At 42.5% G+C, this 12,307-nt stretch overlaps 1 protein-coding gene across 1 annotated transcript in view; it reads left to right on the top strand.

The window, feature by feature from the left end:
- DPYS (dihydropyrimidinase) overlaps positions 1 to 10,740 on the top strand; it is a 76,122-nt gene extending 65,382 nt beyond the window's left edge. Inside the window, exons 9-10 of the mRNA XM_035707109.2 lie at positions 8,590 to 8,721; positions 10,343 to 10,740. Of these exons, the coding sequence (XP_035563002.2) occupies positions 8,590 to 8,655 (66 nt within the window). The 3' untranslated portion in view covers positions 8,656 to 8,721; positions 10,343 to 10,740. The remainder of the gene's footprint in view (positions 1 to 8,589; positions 8,722 to 10,342) is intronic.
- The last annotated feature ends 1,567 nt before the right edge of the window (positions 10,741 to 12,307 follow it).

Raw genomic sequence — 12,307 nt, 5'->3', positions numbered from 1 at the left:
CAATAAATGATATCATAGATCACAAAGATTGAGTTAAATGAGTTAATGGGAGGTAAATGATACAGCATTTGGTGTGAAAAAAAATAGTCTCTCAAAAAAATAATTAATCTGAATTGGAGGCATCACTATCAGCTAATTCATTTATGAAGCTGCAGTAGTAATCCAGGGGATGAGCTGAGAGGGAGAGAGACCTAGGGAATCATAAGGAGGTAGAATCAACAGAACTGAGTGATAGGTTAGGTGACACTTGAAGCGGATTTAAGGAGCTGCTCCTGGCATTAGTTCCAGTTGCTCACCAGTAGGGATGCTAGACTAACTGGGGACACCTGATGGACTGTATTTAAATGGCTGCCTGAGTCTTCTTCTTGTAGAGAAAACGTTTGAGGCAGCAGAGATCACCAAACGACTGGCTGCATCAATTCTCCTTTCCAAATGATCATGTTATGTTTTGTGGCAAAATTCATGTCAATTCCTTTTTCAAGAATTCACTATCAATTTTGTGAGTTACTTTATTTTTGTAGTATTTTCTTCTGATATGATGAACTTTTAAGGCATTTAAGTGCATTATTGTTTTTGCAATTACAATAAGTGACAGTTATCATTATTGTCATGTGTTGTTCTGAGCACTTACTGTATCAGGTAGTTTATATTCATTATTTTACTTAATCTGCATCACAAGCCATATGGTAGATATCCTCATTTTATAAAAGAGAAAGCTGAGTCTCAGAAAGATTAAATAACTTTCCCTGGGATGAGCAGTAAGTAAACATAAAAGCCAGGATTTGTGATATGGCTTCTGACTCCCACTGTATTGTGGGACCTTCATAAAGCAAGAAAATAAGTGTGAAATTTAAAGCACAGGGAAATTCGTTATTTTGGAAAACACTGGTGTGGGAAAAGTATCAAATAAAATGGATAAAATGAGGTTTGGAGGTTGCCTGGAACCATTTCAAACATTATTTTTTCTCTTCATTAAGCAAAGATAATTTTATAGAAGAAAAATATCACACTAAGGTTAAGAAAGGGAGTTGTTAGGCATTCTAGATTTTATTTTATTTTTATTTTTAAATATTTTATTTATTCATGAGAGACACACACACAGAGGCAGAGACACAGGCAGAGGGAGAAGCAGGCTCCATATAGGGAGCCTGATGTGGGACTCGATCCCGGGGCTCCAGGATCACACCCTGGGCCGAAGGCAGGTGCTAAACCGCTGAGTCACCCAGGGATGCCCGGCATTCTAGATTTTAAACTCATGTTAGGCTATTAGAGCTCTTGCTTTGGTTTTTCACTTAAAATATTCAGGTTATTTTGTGAGTGAGGATAAGAGTTTGAAGGCAAGCAGAAACAGCACATACAATTTCTCCTGTGTGCTTGTTATCCAACCCAAGAAAATTAATCACTTACCATCCTGGACTCTCAAAGAACAGATGGTAGAGACACATCAGCTGCTCCAGAACTCGGCTGATCTGGCTGGAGTGTTGGTTCCTTGAGGACATCATCTTATATTTTCATGCCCAGTGCTTGGTACGTAGTAGGAATTTGACAAACAAACTGCAAATGGAAGGAGCAAAGACTATAATTTCAGAGGTCATAGAAAGAAATTTAAATTGATTTACCCAGAAGATTGCCCCCTAATTCATCCCAAATAGTGGAGTTGTCTATGAACTTGGTTCTTGTCCATGATTTTATTACTTAATAAAATTTACCAGCATTATGCCATGCAGCTATCACTGTTACTAGATATAGTAAAGAATTTCAAAGGAAAGAGGCAACATTTTTATCCAATTTGATAGCTTTAGGGAATTGTCACTTTATTTTAACATTTAAGCAACTGATCCCAAAGGGAAGAAAATTTAAATCAGAAGATGAGGCATCAAACTATTTGATAAATATAATAAAATATATATTTCAATTTTTAAAAAAGATTTTATTTATTTATTCCTGAGAGACAGAGAGAGAGAGAGAGGAGAGAGAGAGAGAGAGAGAGAGAGAGAGGCAGAGACACAGGCAGAGGGAAAAGCAGATTCCATGCAGGGAACCCGACGTGGTACTCGATCCCGGGTCTCCAGGATTAGGCCCTGAGCTGAAGGCGGCACCAAACCACCAAGCCACCCAGGCTGCCCTATATTTCATTTTTTTTTTTTTTTTTATAAAAAGTCACTTAAGGGAGAGTTTTGGGGAATGAAGGAAAGAGAAGAAAAAAAAGCAACAGCAACTTACATATTCAGGAGCATCTTAAAAAAAAACAAAATTGACTTACATACTGTTAATTCTTTAACCCCCAAAATATAGCTCTTGGCACTCAAATAGATTATATTTTTTAGAATGTTTGTGTTTAGATTTGTAATTTTCACCACACTTTGGAAGTTCAGACATTCTTTAAGTCATCTCTTTTTCTCTTTCTTTCAGTATTAAGCAACACAATCTATTCTGGGAAATCAGGGTCACATTGCATTTTATAGAGAAACAGGAATAGCTTCACGGAGCAATACATGGTTTCAGAGCTCTGCTGCCAAAGCTTTTAAACTTTTAAAGCTTTGCAACAATAAGCATAATTTGCCTTTTAGATAAGATAAAATTGAAGGGCTGGCTGATCTGGTCCTTGAAATGAGTGTTCTCCATTTCTGAAGTAACAGTGTGTCAATGTCTTTCTCAATGTGGTAGCTCAGAGAAAATAGCTTAAGAGATGTCATAACTGCCATATATCCTAATTTCCTCAGATTAATTGCTAATAATTACAAAAGGTGAAACCTCTGTCGGAGTTGGTTCATTTTGGCTCATGAGAGATACTTATGCGTCCCTCGTCCCCACTCCTCATTCAGTGATGTCACTTCAGTAGCTTGAAATCAGCTGTGGTGGGAGTCTTCACACCCCAGAAATAGGCAAGTGCTATAAGATAGGGCTTTTGGGGTGGTGAGAAAAGGGGAGGCAGAGCTGGTTATTAACATTTGCCAGCATACCACTGTATACGGGGACATTCTAAATAGTCTTTGTGCATTCAGCACTCACTCAGTAAATATTTATTGTTAACCAATTATGTCCCTAGCAGTTTAATCCTTACAACAACCTTCTGAGGCAAGTAGAGGTATCTCAATCTCATAAAGTAAGAAATTGAGGCTTAAGGAGGTCACATAGTTACTAAGTGGCAGTGTCAGAATTCAGACCCAGATTTTTCTACCTTCAAAGTTAGTCCTTTTATTCTCTGCTGCTGCAACATACTGATCACAAAGTTTAATCCCCATTCACACACATCGCCACCTGCTCCCATCTTCAGGATGTCACCCCTCCAAGCTCCCCTCCTGCACATGCTTACCCTCAGACTGGAAAACTTACTAGAGGAACCGGCCCTGAAATGAGAGGGCCCAGCTTGTCATACTGTTCTTTGAGAAATAGCTCAGCAGGTATGTCAAAGGTTAAATGGAAATATTTGGTGGATTGTAAAATATTATCAGAATGCAAGTTTTCCCTGTTACAGATCACCTCCGTGAACCTAAGGGTTACTTCTGCACTGGGGATTCACAGTCCCTGAAAAGCCCGGTTCAATGTATCCTGAGTGCCTCTGAGTTCACCAGACGGGCATGGATTTCAGTTACTGCTCATTTGGACTGTTTAATGTTGAGCCAGTGTTTGCTATTTGGAATCTGGAAGTTCTGTTTTGTTGTTTTTATTGATATTTTAAGTTCTTAGCCTCCGTGAGTGGCTCAGCATCAGAACCTCCTCTTCCTTGTCTCAGAACAGCTAGCATCCTGGCACTCTATCTCTGCAAACAATACAGTTACATTTAAAACTATCAACTTTAAAACTTCTTGTTTACCCTGATCAGCTAACCAAAAAGCATTTTGCAGTTATGCAGGTTTGATGGTAACTACAATTAATATTTTATTTGTTGCACTTTTGCATTTTATTTATTACTGCAATGTAATTCTTATTTTTATCTTTCAACTAACTCATCACAATGACAATCATCATTAAATGCTGTAAACCTAAACTGAACTTTCATCTACCAATGAAAACCACCAGCACCCTACCAGATGAGGTGCCATCTGTGTTCCATGTATTACTTAGGATAGCCTCTCACAAGGTTTTATCCTCAAGCCATTTTATAGGATTGTGATATCATCAAGATAGAAAGAACTGCTGGTGGGTGACATCATTGAATTTTGAACCACCTATACAGAGGGAATTTTGACCAGGCTATACAACAGGGGAAAACACAGTCGAACCTTCTGAGGGTATGTTTTCCATTAGGACACTGGTCCCTGGAGGTGCACCTTAAGAAAGCTGTCACATGATTATAGATAATATTACTCTCAAGTGTTTATATTGCCCAATATCATATGAAAAGTTTTAAGAAGTCCTACAGTTAAGAAATCTTTCACTCAACAAATATTTCTTGAGCACCAGGTACTACCCAAAGTCCTAGGAAGGGACGCCTGGGTGGCTCAGTGGTTGAGTGTCTGCCTCAGCTCAGGTCACAATCACAGGGTCCTGGGATCAAGTTCCACATTGAGCTCCCCTCGAGGAGCCTGCTTCTCCCTCTTCCTATGCTTCTGCCTCTCTCTCTCGGTCTCTCTCATGAATAAATAAATTAAATCTAAAAAAAAAAAAAAGGCAAAGTCCTAGGAATATAGGCTTAGATATTACAGCAGTGTTTGGTCTCAGAGACCTTAAATCCTACTTCAGTTTCACCTATAGTTTGCGGGGCTTAATTCCAAGTCTTTTGGGGACACTTATATCTCCCCATGATGAGGTCACTTAGCCACTAGAATAAAGGAGTCTGGAGATTGGGGGAGATCAGAGCTGGACCTAATATTTGGGAATGGTGGCATGTAGATTTGAAACCGTAAGTCTGAGGCCACCAAGGAACCTGTGTAGGCAGAGAAGAAAGGGAGCTTGGGATAGAGGTCTGGGGCTGCCAACCTCCAGATGCTGAGGAGCCTGAGAAAGAAAACCAGGAGAACATGGAGAAGAGAAGGCAGGCAGAGAAGAGAGCTGCCCTCTTTGTTCCACCCTCTCCTTCTTCATCCTGCTCTTCCATAAATGTCCTCTAAGAATTAGGTGTGGGGGTTTAGCTGGACCCTCAGGATGGAGCCTGTGCTAATCGCTGTACTCGTCCAGGATACTAGGGAATGAAGCCCACTTTGTTTCAGACCCGACCACTTAGGATTGCCCATGAGCATGACACACTGGTCTCACCAGATGTCAGGGGCCACGTCAGGGCTGGGCAGCTTCACACTTCAGATAGAGATTTGTTATTGTCACTAGAGAGAAGGAACAAGGGCTGTAGGTTAGATCTACCCAGAAAACAAACATGCTACAGAGCTTCTGAATAACACAGTGATGGCTTACGAGTCTCAGAACGAGTGCCATCACCTTTCCATTTTGTCACAATGGACATCTTTTGAGGCTCTGATTTTACACAGAGTGCAATGCCAGGGGCAGGAGACAGTACAAAGATGAACAAGATGTGGATCTGGCATTAAAGAGTTTATGTAACCCACCTCTCTAAGGATAAGAGGATATTAAAAGGTGAAAAGTATTGGGAGGCCTGGGACCAGAACTTAAATTGTCTTTGATTCCTGTCCAGTCATCTATCAAAAGGGATGACTGTGAAGTGTGGAGCAGCAAAGCCTCCCCAGAGGGGGTTGGTTTGTTTCTGAGGTGGCAGTAGGGGCCGGAGTGGTTAACGTCCCACCTCCATTCTGATGGGAAATCATGCCCTGCCTACCCAGAGCCTCAAGCAGAGAAAGAGTCGCACTGTGTGCACATTCGACCTGGACAGTCAGGTGCAAGATGCATGGTGGCCACTGTGACCAGAGGGACCAGCCAGGCTGCAAGGTGCCTGGTGATGCTGTTCGTGCAGTGACTGAGCAGCCAGATAGTGGTTCCTAGACAAGCATGCGAACTGAGACCTGCCGGCAGAAGACAGCTGGGCAAAGAGGAAGTACAGCTCAGAGGACAGATAAATGGTGAAGCACAACAAAGGAGAGTGAGAGAAACTGAGTCAGCCCAGGCTAGGACAATCCACATAAAGAGGAGACAAAGCTCAGATAGGATAAAGCTCCTTCCTGTCACACCCTTGGTAGGAATTGATTGACTCTGTATTGAGTATTTGTTATGGAAAAACAGAGTAGTACCACCGCACTGAATCTGCTGGAAGAGATTGACAAGTAAACAGATGATTACAGAAAACTGGTAAGTAGGATAGGACGTGTCAGGGAGGACTAAAGCTTCCTGGAGGGATGATCGTCTGGGCTGAGTTATAGCAGATGAATCAGAGATATTTAGGCCGAAAGAAGAGTGGTAATGCCACATGGGCAAAGGCACAGCCCTGGCAGGGGGTTCTGGGAGGGACACTGGTCACCTGGTTTGGGTCATGTGCTACCCCCTAGCCTGCAGCTCATGAGCAAGCTGACCCCTGAGCGAGGAGGGGGGTGCCTGGACATGACCTCCCTGCCTAAAGCACAGCTGTTAGCCACGACTCCCCACAGAGGAGTTGGGGAGAGACCAAACAAGTGACAGCTGAAAAGCACAAGCAGTAAAGTTCCGAAGGAACTGTTGGATGAAGTGGGAGACAGAGTGGGGCTGATGAGGGGTGTGCAGCATGAGGGCAGGTGACACAAAGACCTGCTCACTTCTGTCACTGGTGAGTGAGCTGAAATCCACCACGGATTTCACTGGGTGCCAGTGCCGAAAGGAAGAGAGAAAGGTGAGACCCTTCAGATTGTAGGCAACATAGGGAATTGAATCCTGGCTTTCTTAGCTGGGTCTGATGATGCTCATTAATTATGTTTAGTTGCTTTACAGCCTCAGTTGTATGGTCACCGTAGGTTTAAGTGATAGATCCTATGGTCTGGCTTGGAAAGTAAACCAGGGGAGGTAAAAACACGGAGACCTCCCAGAGAGGGAGGATGTGGTCAGAGAATGGGGTGTTAATGGGTTTAAAGTCGCAAGTGTGGACTGCACCTGGGCTGAGTAGCACAGATAGGAGGAAGCTGGGCCTCCACTTGCCTGTATGGATTGATGTTCCTCAGGATGACAACAGGATCCAGAGTGAAGAGAAGGACTGAGTTGACAGTGAGCCCGAATGGAAACCCAGCAAAGCATCTAAGCAGACACAGAAAACGGGCAGAGACTGCTGAGCGGAGGCCAGGGCTCCTCCCGTGTGCCCAGTGCTCAGGGTACGCCCGACACTATACTGCAACTCTCAGAGCTAAGGCGCAGCCTCTGTGTCGTTCTTCGTTTTGTCCTCTGTGCCTGGCAAAATATCGGGGCCGGCCTGGCAATAAATTTTGAAGGAGGGAAGGAAATTCTTTGTATCTGCGAGGTGGCTTTCATGCCCTCTACACACTCCTAGACGAGTGTGTAGACTCGGGCGGATCTCTCAGCCTGTCAGCTTCCCACACTGGTAAAAGGCAAAGCTAGAGTGCACGCTTAAGTGCGTCGTACGCCAAAGCTCACACGGTTGATCACTACAGTATGTTAGTTTTGGTGGTCAGAACAAGACAAATGTTATTTGTGCGTGTACATATTCATGCGTACACACATATTTACTAAGAGCTTATTCTATGCTATGCTTTATTCTAAATGATTTTTTTTAAAGATTTTGTTTATTAGATAGAAAATGGGTGGGGGGAGCGGCAGGGGAGAAGCAGGTTCCCCGTGGAGCAGGGAGCCCGACGTGCGAATCCATCCCAGGACCCCGGGACCATGATACAAGCTGAAGGCAGATGCTTAGCTGACTGAGCCACACAGGCGCCCTGATTTACTTTTTTTTATTATTATTATTTACTTATTTTTAAACTTCTTATGACCACTCCATAAAGGAGGTGCTGTTACTACTCCCAGTTTAAATCCAGGCAACTGAAACACAGCGTTAAGTAACGTGCCCAAACAGTCTGGTCCCAGCGCCATGCCCTTAATCGCTGTGGCTTGCTGCCTCTTGACTTGTCAGTGAATTTGTATCCATGTTTACAGGCAGTATGCTCTAGTTACTTCTTGTGAATTTCTTTGTTTACAAAGTCCAGATTTTTAAAGTCTGAGCAAGCACTGAACTAACTCAAACTGAATCCAGCAGGGGGGTCGGGGTGGGGGTTCCGCTGCTCAGCTGGCCACCCAAGAGGTGTAGTTAGAGATGTGAGATTGTGTGGATGGCCTATGACACACAGGGGCAGGTGAGAAAATAAGAAAACGCACACACAGATTGCTAAAATCTGCAAAAATGCTCAGACGCTTAGGAGAGGTATAACAAAGCAGCCTAGGAGTGAAAATAGGAGAGAGGGTCACAGGTTGGGAGGACTGCAAGATGGTAATAGAACTAGAAGGGCGTGAGGATGTTGCAGAAGCTCTAGTGCAATGGTTGGAGAGTGCTCCGTGGGCCTGTGTCAGACACAGCAAAGAGTGGGGCATAGCACAGGTCCCCAGGGGTGCCAGGAATTTCTGTGAGAGGGCACAGGGTGGGAGGCACATGACATGTCAATGTGTAAGATTTATTTTTGCTCTCATACTTCATCAAGGGAGCTGCATTATGCTTTGAATTCAGGAAGTCGATAAACCACAAGAGAAAAATGAACTGTTCTGTTTCAGACTTGCACACCTATCCCCGTGGAGCGTAAGCCCTACAAGGGAGAAGTTGTCACCGGTAAAATCTAGAGAGACTGAAGAAGACTCTGCAGCAGGGATGAGGAAACAGGCCGGCCCCTGAGCCGAGTGCTGTGGGTAAGGATGGTGGGCAAAATGGGTATTCCTGCCTTGATAACATATGAAATCAGCGTCTCTGTCTTCATTAGCATTTGAAGAGTCCAAGGTCAAGGTCAACGGCTTCAAAGTGACATAAGTCTGAAGGACAGGTTAGCCAAGGGGAGACTGATAAAAGACCTCTTGATGCAGAACACTTAGATGAGCCTCCAGTTTGAAGAAGGCCTTGGTCTAGTTAGAGATTTATTCTCTGAGATGTTGGGAAACATTCCGCAAAGCCTTGAAGTATCAAATATGAGCAAAAATTTATAAACTATTTAATTGGGGCTTTATCTGAGAAAAAAAATCTTCGTATTATATATGCAACTATTTTCTAGAACTTAAAATGAATGAAAAATGAATGAAATGTTGCTTTTTAGGGTGCAATTTTTTAGGTAAAATTACCTGGTATCATTTCATGTACTTCATTGCACACTTAATTTTTGAAATAATATTGTAGATATAGTCATTCTGAAAAAAATATTTCAGTACTTCCTCAGTTTTCTTAGTCTTTTGACATCCAAATATTTCTGTTTTCAAGCATCTATTGTCATCATTCTTGTCAATTTCCTCCCTCCCTCCTTCCCTCCCTCCCCCCTTTCCTCCCTTCCTTCCTTCCTTCCTTCCTTCCTTCCTTCCTTCCTTCCTTCCTTCCTTCCTTCCTTCCTTTTCTTCTTTCTTTCTTTCCTTCCTTCCATTTTTCAGTTATTTTCTGATCCAACACTGTCAGATGCCTATTCAGGAGCAGCTTTGCCATGATTTAACATCTCTCCAACACTGTCCACTGAATTCATGAAATCTACATGAGTTGCCAGTTTTGCAATTTCGCTAAACTCTAAATTCTTAAAATCTTGTGATGCTTTCAGATGTTTCAACACACAGCAATCTCCAAAAGACTTACTTGGCGACTCAGCGGTTTAGCGCCACCTTCAGCCCAGGGCATGACCCCGGGGCTCCCAGATCCAGTCCCACATCAGGTTTCCTGCATGGAGCCTGCTTCTCTCTCTCTCTGTCTCTGTCTCTCTGTCTCTCTGTCTCTGTCTCTCTGTCTCTGTCTCTCATTAATAAATAAATAAAATCTTTAAAAACAAAAACAAAAGACTTACTTACGCAAGGGGCCGACATAATGAACAGGGGTAGATGTTTGTGTTAATTAGGGACACTGTCAAAGGACTAGCTGTATATATAGCCACTTAGGAGTTGCACATTTTCATGTCAGGACAACCTATGCTTCCCTAAACCCCGTGCCTTGAATAAGGAGGCGCTGTGTATTTTGTGCTATGTTCCCTTTATTATGGAATGTTGTCATATCAGTGCTACACAGCCAAAATTTCAAGATGGTTTTTTTGTTTGTGTGTGGGGGGGTCATTTCCTTACTATTGGAATTGTTTTTCCCAATCCAGGAAGATTATGTTAAAAATTCAGAGGAAGATTAGCAAGAGGAAGACATTCTCTTGAATGCGGTAAACATACTATTAACAGCATTTATAGGAGCAGGATTAGTGTTTTCTTTGATTATAGCATTTCTTGGGGGTTAGACTTGAGTTCTGCATCTCTATGTGAGGGAGAATGTTACACTGAGTTCCTTTCATTCTGTTCAAAGGTAAAAATCAGAGAAAAGGATTCTGCTGTTCCCATCACTGTTAAGCGTTGTCAGCCCATGGAGAAGCAGGCCTTATTTCAACTCCCCACGTTCCTTTTGAAAAAATAATCGCTCCAGGCTTCTTTGATTTACTTTCAGAAGCAATCGCTGTCTTTCTCGCTGTGACTTTGTTGCTGTGTAAGATTGAAGATATAAATGAATATTATTGTGATGGAAAGTCAATAGAAAATTCATTGATGATACTTTAAAATGTCATCTTTGCTTGTCCTGGGTTTCTTACTTTGAGATTTTCAAAATCACTTTCTTGTTTAAGATTTTTTTAATGGCTACATATGTTTAAAAATAGCAAACTCTGTGGTTTTACAGCCTATGATAATCAATAAACATTTAGATCTGCATTTTATGTCTCGTTTTCTGGGTTATGTGTATCTGCTTCTAACTTGTAGGATTGGGACTCTGGGAGGTTGGTTTGGATTCAAAAGCATAATTTCCTATGTGACATCTGTTTCAGCAACTCCCAGAAATCAGGTCTCTGAGCAAACCTCATGTAGTTAAATTGGATATTCAACCTTAGATTAAGTACAAGGCAAATTATCCAATCACACTGATGAGTGAAGGATTTGGGAGAATTAAAAAGAATCAGCGCGGCTGAGAGAGGCTACAGTGAGACCTTCCATCCCCTGTGCTTCCGGGTCTGTCCTGTGATCCTTCTGTGTATGCAGAGAAGCTGAGCTTACACTTCTTCTCCTAGGTAACTAGGTCAAGAGGACTTTTTAAAACGTGGAGTAAAATCAGGGCGATTATGCTCTCATTGCAGATACGTCTGTCCCTGACTTACTCACTAAGGTCAGGAGTGCACCTGTGCCTTTGACGAAGGGTGATAGGAATCTAGTTTGCTCAATTATAATTTGTTTTGAACACACAGAAAAAAAGGATAGTGAACTACATTAAAGAAGAATCACAGGTCTTTTTTTTGCCAGCTGAGAGACGCCTTAAAATATTTTATTAGTATTCTCCTCTGCTTCGGTGGACAATAGAAGCTCCACAATAAAACATTTGAATCCTCCGAAAAGAAATCATCAAATCGCTTTCTTACCTAAAAGCCAATTTCCACTCATCCAGTAAACACAGCTTAAATGTCAGCCCTTCTCAGGGGCTTTCCTAGATTCAACGTGGTGGATCATGTTAGGTCATGTCGTCCTCACCAGGCCCGGCAGACGCCCTGTCCCAGCACCTGTCTTACTGCGCTACAGTCACTGCATGTCATTACGTGTCTGTCTCCTCCAGGATACTGAATGCTCATTCAGGGCAGGGTCAGTCTGGGTCACTATCATTTTCCCAGCATCTAGCAGAGTGCCTGGGAATTGATGGGTATTCAGTGCATTTTTATTAATGCTTAAATAAAGGAGGAAGCGAAGGAGTTCCTGTTAAGTTCCTAAATTGATAGAGATGAAGTGAGCGGGGACAAAGTTTGTGGAGTATTTTAGTGTAAGGTTGCTTTCAATGAAGGGCGTGATCATGATTCATGATCTGTTTGATAGATCCATTCTGGAAAATGAAATAGCTATAGGATTGGATTCTGTGTCAACAGAGTCATTTGAAATGAATGTGGGGATCCATATGTTGCTTTTATTAGGCTAGTCGTGATAATTCTAAATAATAATAATAGTATGAAGCCATAGGAAGAAAAGGATTCAAGGTCTTAATATTTAATATCGTTTTTTCAGGATTGCCTCTGGTATACAAAGTGAGATCCCTTTACCACTAAACGACTGCATTTTCAAGAGACCTTTAGTAATTTTTAAAATTAAAATGTGAGAGCGGGGTGAGAGCATGGTGTGGGTCTGCAGAGAGCTCAGGGGTCACTGGGCATGGGAGCTCCCAGGAGGTGCCCCCTGATCATTGGGAACCAACACAAACTGAAATGTTGGGATGGGTGGAGGCAGGCTCTCAAGCACCAACTGC

The sequence above is a fragment of the Canis lupus genome, chromosome 13, assembly GCF_003254725.2.
Source record: "Canis lupus dingo isolate Sandy chromosome 13, ASM325472v2, whole genome shotgun sequence".
Classification (NCBI taxonomy): domain Eukaryota; kingdom Metazoa; phylum Chordata; class Mammalia; order Carnivora; family Canidae; genus Canis; species Canis lupus.
This window is presented reverse-complemented; position numbering and strand designations above follow the sequence as displayed.